Source organism: Pseudochaenichthys georgianus, chromosome 18 (assembly GCF_902827115.2).
Source record: "Pseudochaenichthys georgianus chromosome 18, fPseGeo1.2, whole genome shotgun sequence".
Classification (NCBI taxonomy): domain Eukaryota; kingdom Metazoa; phylum Chordata; class Actinopteri; order Perciformes; family Channichthyidae; genus Pseudochaenichthys; species Pseudochaenichthys georgianus.
Window position 1 is genome coordinate 12866888 of NC_047520.1, and position 20614 is coordinate 12887501.

Genomic DNA, 20614 nt, shown 5'->3' on the forward strand with positions numbered 1-20614 from the left:
CTTTCTGTTTCTCACTCGCTCCAGACATGTTATTTTGGTTGTGTATGAGAGTGGAAATATCTCACCTCAGTCACTTCAAAGGGACCGGGCTTAACCGTAGCTGAAGAAACGGTTTTAATTGGTCGTTTTCAAGGTACATCTTTACATTAGTTTGATTGGTTAACTAAACATAGCCAGAGATGACTCTTGATGATCACATGGTCAGTTTCCCCTACAGTGTTAATGTAGTCTGTGAGAACGATTTTTCATGAAGATCTAAACTCATTTGAAAACATTTGGCGTGTTTCCCGAGATATCTTTGGAAATTGGACACAAAATGAATTTGTTATATTTAGGAAGAGTGTAATCTTAATAGATAAGTAGACTAACTTAAGATGACAATGTGCAAAATGGATGTGGTTTGAGGTTGTGAAGAGGAGGGACTCAGATCAGACAGCATCCTCTTGACTTTCCATTACTGTTTGATGCATCTAGCATGTTAGTTCTTGACCGTTCTCTCTAGTCTTAGACGTGTTTTCATCAGATAAAACCAGTACAATTCCAAAAGACACATTTTAGCCAAAAAAACCATCTTATTTATTTTGTCCAGACAGTTGTTATTTCATTGGTATAGATAAAGACACAATATGCTTTAATTGAAATGTGGAAAATGCTAGTTAGGTCATTTGAACCAATAACACTGTAAAGATATCATTTACTCAAGTATTCATATTTTCATTTATGATGCTCTTTATTTATTGTTTGCAATTTCACATACTGTTCATTGTATCCAGAATGTATTACATAATATCCTCTTTGTATTTGGAGCCATATTGCCCAGCCAAATGGGAACAATAAAATGTTGTTATTTAGTATTTTTATCTGAGAATACCGATGTTTTTGTATCTCTATCAACGACAAGAGTTCTGGAAATTACATTTTTGACACATTTCCTAGAAAAGCCTGTCTTGGGGTCAAACTTGGGCAGATGAGTTTTGGGGAAATGAAACTATGAAACTTAGCTGTGACCGATGACTAAAACTAAGTTTAATAGAATGACTTGAAAGCTTCAATCAAACCAGACTTCACATGAGCTAAGAAATATATCTGGACCTTCGGAGTTATAGGTATGTGAACATTCTTTAACATACAATCTTTGACAAGTCATTGGTGTTAACCCTAACCCTAGTTGCACAAAGGCCAGTCTTCCTGTGCGCATGCGCTGCTAGAACTGTTGTTTCCACTGATGGAAACTTCTACTCTGTTGTTCACACCACCTTTACCGCAGGAGTGAAAAGTAAACGAAGAGGGGCGGCTTTAGATTGAAAGGTGCAACCAATGCTTCTGTATCTGGCAAAGGAAGATAATAGACTAACGTTTTTTTTTATGAGCTTGCTTTGTATAAAGGGATTTATAGTCTTGGCAAATGGCATCTTAGAACATATTTCACACGTTCAACATTATTTAATTCTGAACATAGTCAAGTGTAGTTCTCTTGCGATAGATTGACAGGAAGAATAGATGGTTTTGTCCTTTAAACTTTCCTGCTTTTTACTCTAGAGTAGACACAAACACTTTCCACGTTGTCTTCATGGTGAGGTCGTTCTCTGGTTCGGTTCAGACTCAGAGCAGCATAATGGAGAATGTCTGCATCTTGGCTCTGTTAGTGACAACAAATACAAATTATGTGTGAAATATAGTCCTAGAAGAAAGTAGATGTGTGGCGTCAGTTTTAAAGTTCACCTACCAAAGTATCAGAAGCTGAACACGCCTGAGGAGAAACAGTTTCTGAAAATCAAAAATACACAACTGATCAAGCTAGGTCAAATCAGCTAACAATGTTTAAGAGCTTTTATTCTGAAAGTCCTACCTTTGCAGACGGTGCAAGACTTTTTTTTCAGCTTGTACATAATGTAAGCCAAGGCGAGGATCACAATAATGGAAACAGCCAATGCCAAACTGAGGCAATACACCAGCAGAAATCGTTGATTGGTTGAATCTCCTAACACATTTTGTGAAGAAAACATGTCATATGCCTTTTTTTGTAGATCTATTTTGGTATAGAATATAAAATAGCAATATTCTTTGCAAAATATGCAATATAAATCACTTACTTAAAATCTCCACTCTGGTTCCATTTCCAAACACGATCTCCCCACAGGAGGCCAGCGCACAGTAATACATCCCTGCATCCGGAGAGCTGACAGACTTTAAAGCCAGTTTTAAAGTGCAATTTCTCATGCCATACCCTCCTTTAAGGATATGTTCACACTGTCCGGCACTGGGATACACGATTGCAGGCTGAGCCGCACCATGTCTGAACCAGTAGAGGCTCTGCTCCCCTTCACATACTGTAGCATACACTGAACAGCTCAAAATCACAGAGTCTCCCGCCCAAAGTGGCTCCAACGCCGGCTGATGGACGACCGCGTTGATGTTGGACTTCGATGCTTTGACATGAAGGAATGCTCCTTTTCCGAATTCAATTGTGTTGAATACTAAAACCCCACAGTAATAACTTGCTGAATCCAACAGGCGAAGATCTTTGATTGTGAGATCGTTGATGCCTCCATTATGATTTACAAAGACACCAAACCTTTCTTTATACCCGGGGGAGATGGTAGCATCTGAGTTCCGCATTCGAGTTGATATGATGACAGGTTTGCCTCCCAAGATTTGCTGGTACCAGGAAAGGAAAGTTACAGATTCGTCCTCGCAATTACATTTCAAAGTCACTTTCTGCCCAACGTTAGCTGTTATGATCCCACTATCCTGAGTCATACTTGAGTTTTTTCCTACAGCTGGCACCTGACCTGCATAAGAGAAATGGATAAAAGTATTATTAATCTGTCTTTTCAATCCAACTTACATTCATGCACACGGAAAAAGTCAAAAAGGTTGCAAGACTCACAGATTTCACCAAGAAGCACAAGAAAAATCCAAAGTAGCATCTTCCCTGAAGCTCTGCAGTTTATGTCCTGTGTGTTGACGGACGCTCTCTTTACTCTTATAGGAGACGAAGGCTGTTTGTGATTGGCTGAACTCACTGGTTTGTTCTTTTGCAAAACGTTCCGATCAGGTGGCTATAGGTGTGCGAATCGTTGTTGCAGGACAGTAAATGTGACAACACCAACCTCCACACATACATTTGAAAATAAATTATATGCATTAATTTCTTTTCAAATGTATGTGTGGAGGTTGGTGTTGTGTTCTTTTCACAACATGCACTGTGTTTTGAGGTTATTTGGAGCAATATGCTGTAATTTTCAGCCATGTCATTCTATTTGTTCAATTTAGATATGCTTTTACGCTTTGCATGATTTCTTTCAAGATTAGATTTAGGGGATGTGTGTTGTTAAGGAAGTTGAAAGGCAGTGTGTGGGAGGTGATTTAACCCATGTTAGACTTTAAAGTTAATGTTGAATGCTTGCAGTTAATGGCTGTGGTTATAGGTTGATATTTTTAGTTGTACCCATCATGCCAGTGAGGCCTGGTCAGATTTGGCAATAACCTTTATTAATGGGACAATAGCCTACGTACCCATTATCTCAAATCTTATTTAGAGGAAACCACACATGAAGACTTGCAACAAGATGCTCCGAGCCACTGTTTTTGTACTTCTTTTTGTGTTTCTGAGAGCAAATTATATATAACACCATGTTGCATTTTGGCCCTCTAATTTCTTTTATTTATTCAAAGGCGATGATGTGTTAATTGGGAAGTCATTTTTTAAAAATACGTGTACCACCCTATGCTTCCCATTAGCATCTGCTGCACATGGAAACATGGTAAAACTGAGGAATGATTCCTATTTTATATTGGACTGTCTACTTATTTTCGAAACAAACAACTGTCAATGGTTTACTTAAAGAAGCAGCATGTCTTTAAGTGTGCAGGAAGTCAAAGCTAGTTAGCCTAGCTTTGGAACATTAGCATCGGTTCCCACTAGATTATGTGTTTCAACATCTGAGTCTCTGACTTATAGCTGTGTTCATTCTATAGAAAGTGTTGTGCTGGCTAGCGTAAGATAAACAGTTGTACTAATTTCCTGCCATTTTAGACTGACAGATGCAGGGCCGGCTCTAGACAATTTGCCGCCATAGGTGAGATTTTAGCTGGCGCCCCAGCCAGAGAATCGTACAGTAGAAAAGATAAAGATCAATAGAGTATCCAAGGAATACGCAATAGAATGGGAGATGGACGCCACATCCTCTAGGGGGGTCCGGTGTTATGTCCCCCCGGGAAGTAAATGTTGAACATTTTAAAGTAAAATGCTTCAATCTGGTGCACTTTGAGCAGAATTACTACTAGATCTAGGGTGTACAACTCTAAAACACCCATATTAAAAAGATTGGTTTACATTTTAAGAATCAAATAAGTATGTAAACATAACTAATAACCCATAGCCAATAACAAATAAATGTAACTTATTTTATTTTTGTTGTTCATTCATATCTTATTTTACCTAGTTAACATTTATTTATGCCTATTTTTTTATTTGATGAGCAGCAACGGTAAAAAAAATGGGTTTCCCTCCCAGAGCTACCAGCACAGCGCCTCCCCAGATCTGGCGCCCTTGGCGAACATCTATAACGCCAGTGCTACGGGCCGGCCCTGGACAGATGTATTGTACAGGGTCGGCTCTAGAACAAATGAAATGGGGGGGCAATCATTTACCAAGGGGGGGGCACACACTGCCGTCAACAACCAATACACAAACACCAACGCAACTTCAATTTAAAAAAACATGCTGTAAAGTCTATTGTCACACATTGCAGGGGTGTAGTGCTATTTTATAGCGCACCTGTGCTTGACTCTTAACACTTGGATACAAATCTCAATGGAAATGGGTTCAGGGGTTTTGGAGCTTCACTTTCTGCTTAGGTAAAAAAGAAAACGTAGTTGTTGTACGTTACTCTGAAGAAAATAATATAGTTTTGTTTAGGTCCCTCTTAATCTACCTTGCAGATTTCACAGCACTGTCAACTCCTGCAGTTGATCTACTAAAGCAACACACTCTCACACCAAAGCAGCCCCTCTGCGTGTGACTGAAATGTCCTTTGATGTTTGTGGTCTGTGCACAAGCTTTAACAAAACCGACTGACCAACTCGCTTCCTGAGTGTTCACTGTTTCACCAACAAGCCAAAGAAAGCTGAAATGGAAAATAGATAGATCCTCCCATTCTTATTTCAAGAGAATTTGAGTCAGACCATGTGGCAACAATGAAAAGAGGAAGCACCAGTGTTTGTTAAACATCTTAAAGTTAATAACACTCATTTAGTACAAGCAACACTAGGTGGAACTGCTTTATTGAGATTAATTATTCAATGTGGTTTTGGCAGGTTGAGCTTGTCAAACTCTTTAATCTTCATTGCATTTCTTTGTCATTTGGAGTTAAGTGCTCAGTCCTGTTGTGTGTTTGTGCTGAAGGAATTTAGGATTCCTCCTGATGAACTTACTCAAGTAGTTCATAGATTAGTACAATAGAGAACCGCAGTGTCGCGTCCTAAAACCCGGAAGTAAGTTAGCATTTTTAGCACTTCCGGTTCCTTTGTCAAAAAGCAATGCATTTTCTCCATGCACGTGCCACACCTCTCCCTCTCTCTCTCTCTCTCTCTCTCTCTCTCTCTCTCTCTCTGTCTCTCTCTCTCTCTCTCTCTCTCTCTCTCTCTCTCTCTCTCTCTCTCTCTCTCTCTCTCTCTCTCTCTCTCTCTCTCTCTCTATTTTTGAAATTGTCGTTTTTAACACCGTAGTTTTACAAATTATAGAACAATTAATTACCAGTGTTTTCCAATTTTACTCGGCAGTTCGTTTCGTTGGCTAACGTTAGCTAAGGCTAGCGCTACTAGTTAGCTACGCAATGGTGTGTTGCTTTGCTCCGGGTTGCAGCCACAGGTCTTCGCATGAACCGTGCTCGTTCTATCGTTTCCCGGCCAATGTTTTCCAAAGGAGAGTCTGGATTCGTGCCATGAGGTAAGCTGACGTTACATTTTTGTCCATGTCACGGTGAAATGTAAATGATGGGTAGTGACTGTATCGCCGTTTTAGAGATGGCGCTGCTGAAAAGACCGTAACATAAGTAAAGATAATGAATACATCCTATTAAAACCTGTGTGGCTTATATGATAAGTCTAATTAGTACAAGCAGCATAACGTTTCACCATGTAACTAAAGATTGTAGTCAGGGAAATCAGTTTGACATATTGAACTAATAACAAATCACCTCTGGCTGGCAGAGAACTCTCTGCTCCATAGCTTCTCTTGGACGTAAAATCACATGTACATTTTACATTTATATTCAATTTAATATTCCATCCCTCACATACTTTTGTATATATAATAACTTATATTTTGTTTTTCTTGTTATGCTGCTGCAACACAAACATTTCCCAAATTGGGATCAATACAGTAATATCTTATCTTAATTAAGAAATATAACTATTATAATCGTATAAAAGTGTAGCAGCTTGACACCTATTTTCAATATGGATTAATCTACCATTTATTTATTTAGTTCAATTTTGATCTATACAAATGTCAAAATAGTGAAAATGTTCACGAGACAAAGATGTTTTTGTTTTAGCCTATGTACTGTATGTCTTAATGCTCTTATATGTGATGGTGTGACTTCCATGAAACTAATATTTTATATCTTCCCAACAGACGAGCTGACAGGAAGCCTAACACTCTAACAACCACAACATTGCAAAGGCGAGTAAATGTAAATTAAAAACGATTAACAATTTCTTAATTTCTTCTTCTTTCTTGCAGTGAGGTGAAGCTGACCTTGCACTTGGTGCCAGTAAGGATGTTCATCACGCAGGCTGAATGTTTCTCCTTCCTTACTGACACAGAAGCCCTTGATTTGCAATGCTTCACTAATTGTCATTTCCCTGGCTCCGTAGGGACACTTTACCTCCAGCACAGCGGAAGAACCTACCAGACCATCTGGAGATGCCCCCAACACTCCTGATTGGGAGAGCCACAAACCTGACTCATGGACCTGCATCTGGGTTGCAGTGGTGAATGCCCTGACGCCCTCACATTCATTCATAGTCCCCCACTGTACAGACAAAACACCATCAAGGGCCTGTTGTTGCCCTAGCACCCTGGCAATAAGGGAAGCAGTCACACGCTTTGACCTCAGGACAGCTCCAAAGTTGCTGGCAGTCAACCTTCCTTTCCTGAACAAATGCCAGTTTGGGTTGGTTCGCTGACCAGTGGTAGCCACCTGAATTGCCCTCTGTTGTTCCTCAGACAATGCCATGCTTGCCACAATTGCCTCAGGTCCCTGAGGCCCAACAGATTTGATAATTTCAGGAACAGTAAGTGTTGAGCACTTATATACTAATAAAGGACTGGCTTAGCCAGTTGAGCAGCACTTGAAATGTTTGGCTCTATGAAACCTGATGTACTTATATGATTCTGTTTTCCTCAAGGTTGTGTCTTCCTGGTCGAATGTACTTATTGTAAGTCGCTTTGGATAAAAGCGTCAGCTAAATGCAATGTAATGTAATGTAATGTAATGTTTCCAAGCTGTAGTGTTCCTCTTCTGGCTCAGGGGAGAGAAGCCAAGGGAGAGGGATCCCTCCTCTGTTGCTCTCCCTGAGGTTTCTTCCATTTTTTCCCCTTAAACTGAGGGTTCTCATTCATAACACTCCGTTCGATGTCTCACTATGGGATGCGCCTCATCGCGGAGCAAACGGAAGCATCAATCTCATTACGCCAATCCTGATTGGCTGGTGATCTTGACGTCAGCGTCAGGGAATTCACCCCTATAAGTAGCTTGCGCCACGACGCATGCGTTATTCAAACACCTCTTCTCGCTTCAGAGCACATCTCTATAGTAGCCGGACAAGCTTAACGGTCCACAGACTGAACCCAAATATCCATTTCGGTCGACGGGCGCTCGCCGGCTACTCCTTCTGCTTTGCAGGAAGACGGTAATACAGTTAGTATTAAAAATCGACCTCGCCCTTCTCTTCCCCGGAAAGTAAGGTAGGTCTGATTTTTTTTAAGCTAGCAACACACCTGTTGCTAGCTCGCTCCCTCACTATGGACACCACGGTAGCGAGGACGTTTTTTCTTTTCTCTTCTCCACGGAGGAAGAAAGGATTAAAGGAGCATACTGTCACACCAGTCAGTATTCTCCGGGAATAAAAGACCCACACCGTCCTTTTCTCCGGATTAAGGACAGGGTAGTAACAGCTTTTTCTCCCGACTTACCTGTTGAGAGCGGGCCCTCTCCACGCCACGAGGCGAACAAGTTGGACGCCTCTCTCCCTCACACCAGAGGAGTCAGGGACTCGGTGGCACGACTCTGCGGCTGCGGGTTGAAGATCTCGGGCACAGACACACACCAGGTCTGCTCGTCCTGCCTCGGGATGGAACACGCCTGAGGCGCTATCGACAACCCCGGCTCGTGCGGACATTGTGTCCGCTTCACCGTGAAGAGCCTCCGCCGACGGCTAGCATGCCAAGCTAGCCTGTCGGAGCAGGACCCCCCGGCTGGCAGTCAAGACGTCCGCCGCAGAGAGTGAATCCCTATCCGTGTCGGTCTGGGGCTCATTATCTGCGATGGCTGCAGAACCGGAATCCCGCGCCCTGGCAGGCCGGGACCCGGTGACGGCAAGACACGCGGGAACGGGACCCCATGCTTTACCGAGCTGGGGCTCCCGGTTAGACCTCACCATGGTCTCACCCGCGGAGGATGTCCTCGAGCTGGACTACGATGAGGACAAAGAGGACGCCTTGGCGTTCCTCCTGTCCGAGTCGGATGAACAAGAAGAGGACACCTTCATGTCACCGGCTCAGGCTGCAAAGCCTGGAGCGAGGTCTGCTCTCCCGGGCGATAGCACACCAGCTTCGCCCTGTCTGAGCATGGACCTGCAGGCCGTGTGTAAACGCGCCGCGGCCAGACTCGACATCCCGTGGCCTGAAATGGCCAAGGAGACCTCCAGCTCCCGCTACGAAGGGAAACATTTTCCCCAAGCAGCGCGGACGAAGAGGCAACTCCTTCGGGTCTTCCCGGAGATGTTGGATGAGGTGTCGGTCTCGTGGAGAGACCGGCCCTTCAGCACCAAGGTCCCAATCCAGGGTGCCTCCTCCCTAGACTGTGATGGAATGGAGAAGCTCGGCCTGCTCCGCATACCGCCCATGGAACCGCTGGTAGCGGCCCACCTCCTACCGAGGATGGGCCCCTCACCAAGCAGGAACCCCACGCTGCCAGCAAAGTCGGACCGTTTTCAGTCGACAATGACTGAACGGTCCTACAAAGCTGCAGCGTTGTCCGCCAGGGCCCTGAATGTGTCCTCGCTGCTAACCGCTTCCCAAGCGGAGCTCTGCGAGGACCTGTCGGGTAACCCGGGGGCAGCCACTCTGGATGAGATGGCAGCCGTCACGGACATTTGTCTCCGTGTCCAATGCTGCGCCGTCCAGGCCACGGGCAATGGGGATCATGGTGGTGCAGGAAAGAGCGAGATGGCTCAACCTCACCAACCTCCCAGACCAGGAAAAGGAGGATGTGCTGGATATGCCCATCATTCCCGAGGGAATTTTCGGCTCCGCTCTTGCCTCCATGCAAAGGAGGTGTGAGTCGAAAAAGAAGGAGGACGAGAAGGAGCACCTCTGCCTCCCTCGAAGGGTCCAGCCGCTGCCTTCGCAGCAGCAGTCCTTCGCAGCAGCAGTCCTTCGCCCAAGCTGCCTCGAACCCTGCTCGGTTTAAAGCACCGAAGACGCAGAGGTCGCAGCCCGCCGAGTCCCCAGCCCAGGCTGGAGACGAGGGCGAGCTGGCCTAGAAAATCTCCGGTTCCGGCTGCAGCTCAGGCGCAGTCAACCCAGAATTTCGGCCAGCAGTTGAGGAAGAAGAAGCGAGCGGCGTGACAGCCCCTCCTTCTCCCCTCTGTGACAGAGCTGGAAGTCCACGGTTCCCCAGCTCTAAATGTGTTCCCGCCGCCTCGAAAGATGCCTCAACACCATCCTCAAGTCCGCACAAACACATGTCACTGTGAGAGAAACTGTGAGAGAAACTTCTGATCCGCAATGTGATGAAAGAAATGGAAGCTGGAATCCGCTTTAAATCAAACACCAGAGTTTATTGAGAGTCACGGCCGGGAGCGTTTACAAGATATCGACACAACTTGCATCATACAGATACCTAGTCAACACTGCCCATTACACAGCAGCACAGCGCAATTCTACACAGATAATATAGGAGTGGCCTATATTCGCGCGCTTTCCATCCTAATCGATATCACACATGTTGAAACAAAGGACTGATCTGTTAAAGCCATCTGTGCATTTAGTCACACTTCCCCGACAGGAAGGCAGGTCCTCTTGGCCTTTGCCCTGTGTAAATTACAAACAGGACACATAGGGAAAACACTAAAAGTCTCCCATGCACAGATCTCATTAAAATATTTTCTTCACAGTCACACATTTGTTGATTTTGCTGTCATAAAACATATGCCGCTGACTCATCCAGGCTTCAGGCCGAGGGCGCAGCTCAAAAAAATGAAAAGAAAAACAATAAAACCAATAAACAGCCCGTCAACTGTCCCCCTTCTGAGAGTAGCTACGGCATCTCTTAAAAGGCGGATTACAGGCGGGTCTGTGAAGGCACCACCGCCACGCGCATGCGCATTGCCGGCTGGGGCTTTAAGAGCACCACCGTCACGCGCATGCGCAGTGCCGGCTGGGGTTGTGAAGGCACCACTGTCATGCGCATGCGCAGTGTCGGTGGGGATTGTCGAAAAGGGGCACCACTGTGTTCAGACACTAGAGGGCCCTATAACACAACAAATAGAGACTCAGAGGGGAAGAGACGTGACATCTCCACTGGCTCTAAGGAGCATGCAGTGGAAGATGCTCACATCATCTGCTTGGGTTTTCAAGACCGTAACACGGGGCTACAGACTCCAATTCACCCCCCCTCGCTTCTCGGGCATTCTGCATTCGCAGGCCCGAGGAGAGTCAGCCCATATTCTGGAGAGAGAGATTCTCTCACTCCTAGAAAAGAGGGCTATATCTATTGTACCCGCCGAGCAGAGTCAGGGCGGCTTCTATTCCAAGTACTTCCTCGTTCCCAAACGGGGAGGGAACGGAATTCGGCCAATACTTGATTTGATGGCTCTGAACAAATATCTAAAAAGATATAAGTTCAGAATGCTCACTCTCACATCTCTGCTGCGTCTCGTGCGACAAGACGACTGGTTTACATCAGTCGACCTGAAAGATGCGTATTTTCACATCCCAGTATATTATCCACATAGGAAATATCCGAGATTCGCATTTCAGGGGATCTGTTATGAATACAGAGTACTCCCCTTCGGTCTGTCTCTCAGTCCAAGGGTGTGTGTACGATGTACGGAAGCCGCGATAGCCCCGTTAAGACAACAGGATATTCGCCTGGCGACCTACCTGGACGACTGGCTGCTTCTCGCACAGTCGGAGCAGGAGGCTGTTACGCAGACAAATGTCCTCGTAAAACACCTGCTCAACCTGGGGTTCATAATAAATACAGAGAAGAGCATGTTGTGCCCCGCGCAGACTATACTCTTTCTGGGTTTACGCCTGAATTCGGTGCCCTTTTCAGCTCGCGTGTCAGCGGAAAGAGAGAACGCTTTCAGAGCTTGTCTCGCTCTTTTCCAGCTGCGCAAACATGTTCTCTTCAGATCATGCCTGCGATTGCTGGGGCTCATGGCATCAGCCATCCTGGTCATACGACTGGGACGCTTACACATGAGGGATTTTCAGCGCTGGGTGGCCGCACTAAAACTAAACCCCGCCATGGCGCGCGGAGAGTGATGGTTACTGTGAAATGCGTAATGGCACTGTGCCACTGGCTGCACCCAACTTTTCTAGTACGAGGTGTGCCTATAGGTGCTGTCCTTTCACGGAAAGTGGTCACCACGGACGCATGTCTGACAGGTTGGGGAGGTATTTATGAAGGTCGCCCGGTGAGGGGTCTCTGGAGCAGAGACCTCCAGCGGGCGCACATAAATTACCTAGAGCTTTTAGCGGTGTTTCTCACCCTAAAATGCTTTCTGCCTTTCCTCAGGGGACATCACGTCCTCGTGAGGACAGACAATACGACCACAATATCGTATATTAACCGCCAAGGGGGTTTGGGTTCTTTCCAGTTACACACACTGGCGCGCAAACTGATCCTATGGAGCGGTAGATGTCTCCTCTCTCTGAGAGCGACACACGTACCGGGAGTGATGAACCTCGGGGCAGATCTACTGTCCAGAGGTATACCACTTTATGCAGACTGGACTCTACATCCAAGGATTGTGAGCCAGCTGTGGGTGCGTTACGGCAGAGCCGTGGTGGATCTGTTCGAAAGACAACGCTCAGTGTCAGTTGTTCTTTTCGATGCGCGATCTAAATGCACCGTTAGGCATGGATGCACTCGCGCACGATTGGCCCCCGGGCCTTCTGTACGCGTTCCCACCCCTGGCTCTGATACCCCCAACTCTGGCCAGAGTGAGAGAGCAACGCCACACACTTATTCTGATAGCTGCGCACTGGCCAGCTATGTACTGGCTAGCGGAGATATATCAGCTGCTGTGCGGGCAGCCATGGCAGCTCCCACTACGCAGGGACATACTGTCCCAAGTGGGGGGGGCGATCTTTCACCCACACCCAGAGCGTTTGGCTCTATGGGCCTGGCCCGTGAGTGGTACAATCTGAATACAGTGTGACATGAAGCTGACCCTGGCAGCTGCCAAGCGAGCCAGTGGCACTCATGCACTATCTGTACAGTCTTCATGCACTCAGTTCGCCTCAGGGCAAACAGAGTGTGGTTGAAGCCCAACCCTGCCCTTATCTTAAGGCGGTTGGTTCAGGTACCACATTTGGTACCACAAACTCTGACCATACGAGTCAGAGTTTGCAGGAACCCTCGGGTCCGCGAGCTCTTTCGACTCAGGGTCTGGCTGCATCCTGGGCTCTGTCCAGGATGTCTCCCATCCAAGACATTGGTGCAAGCGGCGAGCTGGTCCTCGCCGCTCACTTTTGTCCGCCTCTTAACAGGCTGGACGTTCTACTCCCAGTGTGACTCACGCAGTGCTGGGAACCTGGTTGAGTCAGAGCTCCACCTGTTAAAGTTCTGGTTGGTTTGGTGATTTTCGAGATAAGCTCGTTTGACAATACGGGAGCTACAATTTCTCATAGTGAGACATCGAACGGAGTGTTATGAATGAGAACTATAGGTTACTTACGTAACTCCAGTCCTCAGAGTAACATGAAGTGAGATGTCTCACCAGACGGCCCTCCTTGCTATGGTGAAGCGAGAAGAGGTGCTTATTTTGAATGACGCATGAGTCGTGGCGCAAGCTACTTATAGGGGGTGAATTCCCTGACGCTGACGTCAATATCACCAGCCATCAGGATTGGCATAATGAGATTGATGCTTCTGTTTGCTCCGCGATGAGGTGTATCCCATAGTGAGACATCTCACTTCATGTTACTCTGAGTGCTGGGGTTACGTAAGTAACCTATAGTTTTCTCTGGAAGTTTTTCCTTGTACGATGTGAGGGTCTAAGGACAGAGGGTGTCGTTTTTCTCATACTGATATTCTGAACAATCTGTGTTGTTGTATTTGCTGTAAAGTGTCTCTACTGTAGGCTAATTTTATTATATGTACAGCACTTTGGCTCGACCAAAAATCGTTTATAAATGTGCGATATAAATAAAACTTGATTTGATTTGATTTGAAGAAATTCCTGAGAACCTGCCCCAGAGTCTGTCCCTCAGCCAGTCACGATCTTCGGAGGTGGGCTCTCTTGTCAGCGGGTTGAATGAGTTATTGGTTTGGAGGAAATAGCTACTCCACTGAATGTGTATTTAGCTTCCTTTGGCTTCTTCCACTGACAGCGGGTGTCAGTGCAGCTGAAATTGTGGATGGCAAAGATGGCTAATGCAGCTGCATGACTTCATTTACATTCTCCACGTGGGCATTCACAATTTGTGGAGAGAATTCCCTCTTCTCCTGTTGATACCTGTGGTGGTGGGATTGTTTTATTATTTAAAATATATTTACATTTGTAATGCCTTCCCAATTATCCCTTTAATTGTTTATAGCCTACTGTATGTTTATTTCAGGGATATTTCTGTGTTTTCTGGTGTGTAATATTTGTAATAAAGATTTCATGTGACACATAAAATGGATTTGTTGATGGGAATTAATGTCACTAATGTGAATAAATTAACTCTAGGTTAACGGTACTCTTGCTATCACTACTCACCGACACTATAAACCTTGTCCCTCATGCTAGCCCTGACAACACCGGTAAGCACACCTTCATCTCGGCTGCACTGCTGTACGTGTCCTGACTTGTAGTGGTTCTCTCCTCTATCTACACTTCTTGTCATCTTTGTAAAACGATATCAGACTGGTCATTGACAGCCATGACTTCTAGTTAAATTCTGTGTGGCTAAAATGAAAAGCTTTGTTAAAATATGCAAGCACGCGGCAGTCAAAGTCAGCTTTATTGTCAACAATTCTACATGTGTTATACATCCATAAATATCGTTTCCCACAGTGTGAGATGTATACATAAAACAAAACAAAAAGGGCCTAGATAAACGTGGTATACATTAAACAAACAAAAAAATGGCCTAGATAACCGGGGTATACAGTTTAAAATGTTAATAATATATTTAAAGTGTTCAAAGTGCAGTTTCAGTACAAGTCAGTTGAAACGATCTTAATTTGGCGTGACGTTGAAGTCGTGCGACCCTGCTGCTGTACTAGCTTGTAGTTCGTTTATAGCATAACGTTAGCATTTTGCTTCTGGTGACTAGATTTATGATTGAAAAATTATAAAAGTAGGGTTGACATGTGGAGATTATCCGGCTGAACAAAATGTGATCCCTCTCTTAAATGTGTGTCAACCACAGACCTTATTTCGAGCTATTTTCCAAAATCCTATGGAGAAATTGCATTGGTTTTTGACGAAGGAACCGGAAGAAGTTTACTTCCGGGTTTTAGGACGCGTCACTGCGGTTCTCTATTCTAATCTAATATGACCACCACAGTTTTCACTCTTCACATATATTTGTTGACTGTGGTTTTGCACCAAATGTTGAAGCGATAAAAACAGTAGAGTTACATTTATTTGTTTGTTTGTCGTAACTCTTGAAATAGGTCAGGAACACTATGATTGGTTACTAAAGCACCACTTTGGGCAGCCAATGCATTGTGTGGCAATACTTCATTTTTCCACCACTTCAATACTGGCATTAAAAGTCAATTGGGAACAGATATACTTCCTTTGTACTTATGCACTGTTTAACAAAAGTGGTATTTGAGTAGATACACATTGCATGTATATTTCTTTATATTTATCAAAATATATATCAAAAGCAGAGACACCAAGACAACCTTTAGTTAGAATAAAATAACACGTGTTTGTAGAAAAGAGAAAGTAAAGGCGACCAACCTGGTACATCTAACCTTTGAGTTAGATGTACCAGCGCCTTTTCATCTGTATCTATTTATTTGTATGAACTGTGGCTGTAAGTATTGGCTTTTAGTACATGAGAAGTAAGAAGTAAAGGCGTCATTGTGAATACAACCACATTTCTTGTCGGGAGGGGAGGGCAACAAAACCACTTAGATTGAACTCGATGTGAGCGAGCTGACCATGAACGGGAACTTTCTTTTCCTTTCTTCTCTTTTTTCTCAGTGAGTAGCAGTACTTAGAAACACATCACAAAATGAGTGTTTGAGAGAAAAAAGTCAAAGGTTGGACAAAACGGCAAACTTCTACAAAAGTTCTAAACTTAGTCATTATAATATGATAAATAATAAGTATGCATAGTTAGATAATTCAAAGCTTGAGGACATTTGGCAGCTAAAATTAAAAACGAAATGTTTATTTTGACCAAACGTATCTTCTAAAAACCATCAGAGTGAGGATTTCTGATTGCATAGTGACTCAACGTGTTGCTGTCATGCTAAATATGGTGCACTGGGTCTAAACAAAAAGTATGTCTGGTTACCAAAACAATAACTCTAAATATATCAGTCTGTGGGGGGAACACACACAAATCAATGTGTCTTTGAAAATGCACTGTCTTTGTGGTGTGTGCACTTTAAACTTAACTTTCAGATCGTATCTTTCTTGTGGTCACGCCGATCTGTAACTGATGTTTGACCAGATAAGCAAAATGGTGGAACAGTGTAAGAATCATACAGTAGGAGGAATACTGCTCCCTACCGACCAAAAGCTTAACTGCATACATCAAACTGAAATGAAGCAACAGGCCTAATGTTGAATTTAACCGTGGAATCCACAGAGTTTAGTTTCAATGTAAATCTGGGGGAAAAGTTGGATAATGTCTTCTGTCACTCTGGAGCTTTTCAAAATCTGAAAGAAATACAACTGGGTCTTAAAGTTTCAGTATTTCCGACTGTCGTTTCACATTGACTGTACATTTCTTCTCTTTTGAGCATCCTTACTTTATAAAAATGCAATGCTTCATTTTTTTGGATACCTCTTTAGCCACATTCAGAGATTTAAACAGGGTAAGGTAACTCAAGTCATGGAAGATCAACTATTATGGTTGTTAGAAAAATATCACTCGTCACCTGCTTGGTCTTCAATATCAGGATACATGTATTTATTATCCTTGCAAAAATGGAAGTAGTCATCACACACAGAGCTGCATGGGACAAATAGTACCCAGAACAGTGTCCTTCAGATGCTTATATACAAGAGAGTGTGACAGTCACCCGATGGAGGTATACTGAGTCTTATTTCAGATTAGCTAAGGCCTGCGTAAGCAATACACATGTCAGTCATATATCTATCTCCATAGAGGCTGAATCATCATGTTAATCGTTGTCACATAGCTAGCATATGCCTAAAACAGTCCTGATGCTCTTCTAGGTAATCATACATCCGGTCACGTACAGCTACGTAGGGCCTTTGTTATCATGTGCTACTCTGATATTAGAAGAGCACATTCTGTATGTTCCCATCCATGGTTATACAATATCAAATGCATACAAGTAAAGCGGTAATAAAAACGTTTATTTATAAAAAGAGGAAATAAAGACAATTTTTTAATCCACTGCATTTAAAAAAGAAATAATGATATTTTTCACTTATTTCATTTCAATTCCTGATACATATAAGAGGGTTAGGGTTATGAGGACACTTTAAATTTCACAGTAATGAATAAACAGGATTTAAAGAATGTTTAAAACACAAAAGTTGCTCTTATAAAATGTAATAAAATCCATGATGGCAGGAGTCGGTGAAAGGTGTAGAAAGTGTGGTCACTTTAGGTCAGTCTTACTGTAGAGTAAACCGTCTCATCCTCTGTGCTTCTCTTTCTTTTGCTCTTGCTTCGCATCGTTTTGAAATCCAGAGCTTCGTACTCCAAATCTTTAGATTCCTGATTCTGTAGACAATAAGGAACTCAATTATAGAAAACAGATACTATGCCTTTATAGTTATGGAATGTGGCTGTTTATAATTAAATATGATCGATGTTTGGAAGATCTTTAGAGCTTACCTCAATGTTAGGAGTGTATTCTGCGACCGAAGTGTGGGGGGGAGACACCCCTGTAATAAAAAAATCAAATGTTATAGTCATTACATTCCAAACAATGTAATTAATTGGACCCTTGACCTAAATGATGAGGTGTGTGGATTATCCAATGACAATTTTACATTGTTTCTGAACTTTTTTTTCTTGTACCCCTACAAATTGACAGTGTTAATATTGAACTAGTTGAAAAAGAGATACGTTATTTTTTAAATGCTATGAACAACACAAATACAATTCTTAGAGACAAATGCCTCAAAACGGATACCTCAAAACCAGGGAAAACACCACAAATATCTGCGTGGCTGGGTAAAACTAAGAAAATATACTTAAGTCATTTTAGTTATTTAGCAAAAATCTTTCCTCTTTTTTTTCTGAAAACCGACAAAATGAAAAACTGAATAATAATAATAAAATGTACCTCCAGAATGAAGGTTTTCTCTCCTTGACACTTTGCAGAGGATACCGATTACGATGATGTTCAAGATAACAGACACAATCAGAGCTGCAACCATACAATGCACCAAGAGAGGGAAGATGTCTTGCCGTTTCTCTGTAAAACATAAAATAATTAAAAATGTAAAAAGAAATGGCTTAATTTTTTTTTTTAAATGGCGCTCACCTCCAACCTCCAGTCTTGTTCCTTTCCCGAAGATTATCTCTCCACATAAAGCCACAGCACAGTAATACGTCCCAGCGTCAGACAGGCTTACATTCTGCTTTGATAAACTGTGCACACAGCTCCACGCAGGAAACTCGGACCCCAGGCTCTGCACACACTGACTGCTGCCGTTTGTGTGGATGTACATAGTTCCCACATGTTTGGAGTTTGTTGACTTCTCCTTTTTGAACCAGTAAACACTTTGTTCTGTGTCATTGGTTCCAGTGTGCACCGTGCAGTTCAGAGTAACAGAGCCTCCAGGCTTCACAGAGTCGGACTCCGGCTGCTGGAGTAAATACCTGAGACTGGACTCTGAAATGTAGAAATTGACAGAAAGGGTTATGAAATTGAGGACACAGAAAAAAAGTTGTTTACTGTCCTTAATCAGAAATAAAATACCTTTCAAAACCAAAAAAGTTCCGTTGTCAAATTCAGTGACTACGCCACTGGTTGTTCCACAGTAGTATATAGCTGAATCCGAGTCCTGGACATTCGAAATGTTCAGATGGTAGAACATCAATCCAGTGTGAACTGCAAAGCGTTCGTCTTTACACTCGTTGTAAAATACATTGCTGTTCCTTGCATGTATGTAGACAGAGGATATCATTCTAGGTTGCCTCCCTGGTACCTGCTTGTACCAACACAGGTTGTTGTCAATCGAGGTATAGAAACACTTCAAAGTCACATTTTGTCCAGGTTCAGCGTAGAGCAGAGCGCCATCTGAAATACAGACAGTTAATTACCATTTAATTAATTAACAGTTAATTACCAATTACCATATCACTTTAAACACATTTTAAAATCTCATGCATCACAATTTCAAAATGTAAGATTCAGTAAAAAAACACTTACAGGCTCTGAAGAGTGTAACTAAGAGCACATAAATCTTGAACATCCTTTACGCTCCGTTGTTCAGACTCTTCCAGTGTGATGGAGGTTTCAGTAAAAGTTTTGAGGTGAATTTTTAACGCCGTCAGCGGAAAAAAGGCGCGTTTGAGTGACCCAGGTGTTTCAGAATTGTGGTTGTCAATACTTCTTCTAACGGAAGTGAAAACGCTTCGATTGATGTTATTATTGGTTCGTTAACCCTTGCTAACAGCCAATCTTTTTAGAACATCTTTCCTTTTCGGCTAAATATGTCACACTGTGGTTTTGATGTGTTTTAGATGTATAAGGGGCATCAGGCTGGTGCACTCATTTGCCAGTTGTGTGCATGAAATGAGGCTTCATACTGCCGAGAACAGAGCCTTGAGGAACTCCACGTAATTTTTGTAATTACCAAATATGGTATCATCCCTTTTCTTCATTTGTTCTGAAGATAAGAAATGCATCACAAATGGAAACATTTGGCAACATACAGTAACATTTTAATATTTTGTGTGACCTGGATATGCACTCACTCTTCCCTATATTTTGACTACCTTACAATTACAGAAATGAGGTTTTGAAGTTGCATTCAAAGACCCCATGTCAATATTGTTTTTGATATCTAGCTTGAAAAGTGGTTCAGTTGTAGGTTTGTTGTGACACATTGTCAGTCATGACTCATGAGTATCTGAAACGGATAGATTAATTTACTATTATTCTTTTTTTGTACCATATCCCCATATTTTCAGTGGCGTTTTTATATGTACAAAAGTGGAGGGTCACGAACAACTTAGATGTGTATATATAAGCTCCTGGTGCTTTTTTAAACATGCAAACAAATAGCTGTAGGCTATCCATGTTTCCGATAGAGAGAGGGGGGGGGTAAAAAACAAGAAAACACAGACACTCATCACCGAGGTCACAATATAAATCGATCCAGCAGAGCAATAGCCTATAGGCAATAAAATAAAATGAACTTACCAAAGCTGAAGTAGATGGTGAACTTCATCCATTTTCTTTCCGTTTTACTGATTTGAATCGCTATACGCTGCTCTCTCTCGTCTCCTCTTCACAAACAACTACTATTTTCGCGGCACACGTACTTACAGCCAATCAGCTCTCTGAATTATGAGATGACGATTGGTAGGTATGTCAGGACAGTGCCCCTATGGTGATTATTTTTTTGCTGCACACATTGAATAGAAAAATACAGCACCCATTCACTTAGACAGTGAGAGAGAGGGGCTAGATCGGGGCTTGGCCCACGTCGCTCAAAACGGCTCAATAGGCACACTGTAGACACTAATTAGAACATAGACTAAAACAGCAATGTACAGACGAATCAGATGATTAAACATGATCTTAAAATATATTTTAAGATGTATTTCTTTTGCATTTATTTGCATTTTTTTAGGAATTATTATTTGAATGACTTTCTGCTGACACTAGGTGGGGCTGTGCCTGCCCCTAATGACGAGTCGCCACTGACTGTTTTCCAAATTTGCTAAGGAATGTGATTTTTCCCCTCTATAATTGTGCTCTTT

The 20614-nt window shown here is 43.1% G+C and overlaps 3 protein-coding genes across 3 annotated transcripts in view; 1 reads left to right on the forward strand and 2 right to left on the reverse strand.

Annotated features, from left to right (window-relative positions):
* The first annotated feature begins 577 nt into the window (after positions 1-577).
* The window catches only part of LOC117463610 (prostaglandin D2 receptor 2-like), a 32482-nt gene continuing 12445 nt past the window's right edge, over positions 578-20614 (forward strand). The window contains exon 1 of the mRNA XM_034105942.1: positions 578-1106. The gene's annotated coding sequence lies outside the window, so the exon portion shown is untranslated. The remainder of the gene's footprint in view (positions 1107-20614) is intronic.
* LOC117463611 (uncharacterized) lies at positions 1100-2956 on the reverse strand. Its single transcript, XM_034105944.2, has 5 exons — positions 2891-2956; positions 2094-2792; positions 1850-1981; positions 1727-1767; positions 1100-1639 (listed from the first exon to the last, which is right to left on the reverse strand). Exons 1-5 carry the CDS (start codon positions 2928-2930, stop codon positions 1514-1516), a joined length of 1038 nt encoding a protein of 345 aa, XP_033961835.1. The 5' UTR covers positions 2931-2956; the 3' UTR covers positions 1100-1513.
* Positions 17081-18742, reverse strand: LOC117463613 (immunoglobulin superfamily member 2-like). Its single transcript, XM_034105947.1, has 5 exons — positions 18603-18742; positions 18165-18515; positions 17964-18095; positions 17510-17559; positions 17081-17395 (listed from the first exon to the last, which is right to left on the reverse strand). The coding sequence occupies exons 1-5, from the start codon at positions 18718-18720 to the stop codon at positions 17276-17278; spliced, it is 771 nt and encodes a 256-aa protein (XP_033961838.1). The 5' UTR covers positions 18721-18742; the 3' UTR covers positions 17081-17275.

Excerpts from the sequence above, each read along its gene's own strand:
- LOC117463611 (XM_034105944.2), bottom strand. The coding sequence starts at position 2,930 with ATGCTACTTTGGATTTTTCTTGTGCTTCTTGGTGAAATCT. Across the intron at positions 2,793-2,890 it reads TGTGCTTCTTGGTGAAATCT|GTCAGGTGCCAGCTGTAGGA; the intron begins GTGAGTCTTGCA and ends TCTCTTATGCAG. Across the intron at positions 1,640-1,726 it reads GTTCAGCTTCTGATACTTTG|AGCCAAGATGCAGACATTCT; the intron begins GTAGGTGAACTT and ends TGTCACTAACAG.
- LOC117463613 (XM_034105947.1), bottom strand. The coding sequence starts at position 18,720 with ATGTTCTACCATCTGAACATTTCGAATGTCCAGGACTCGGATTCAGCT. Across the intron at positions 18,096-18,164 it reads AACAAGACTGGAGGTTGGAG|AGAAACGGCAAGACATCTTC; the intron begins GTGAGCGCCATT and ends TATGTTTTACAG. Across the intron at positions 17,560-17,963 it reads AGAAAACCTTCATTCTGGAG|GGGTGTCTCCCCCCCACACT; the intron begins GTACATTTTATT and ends TTTTTATTACAG.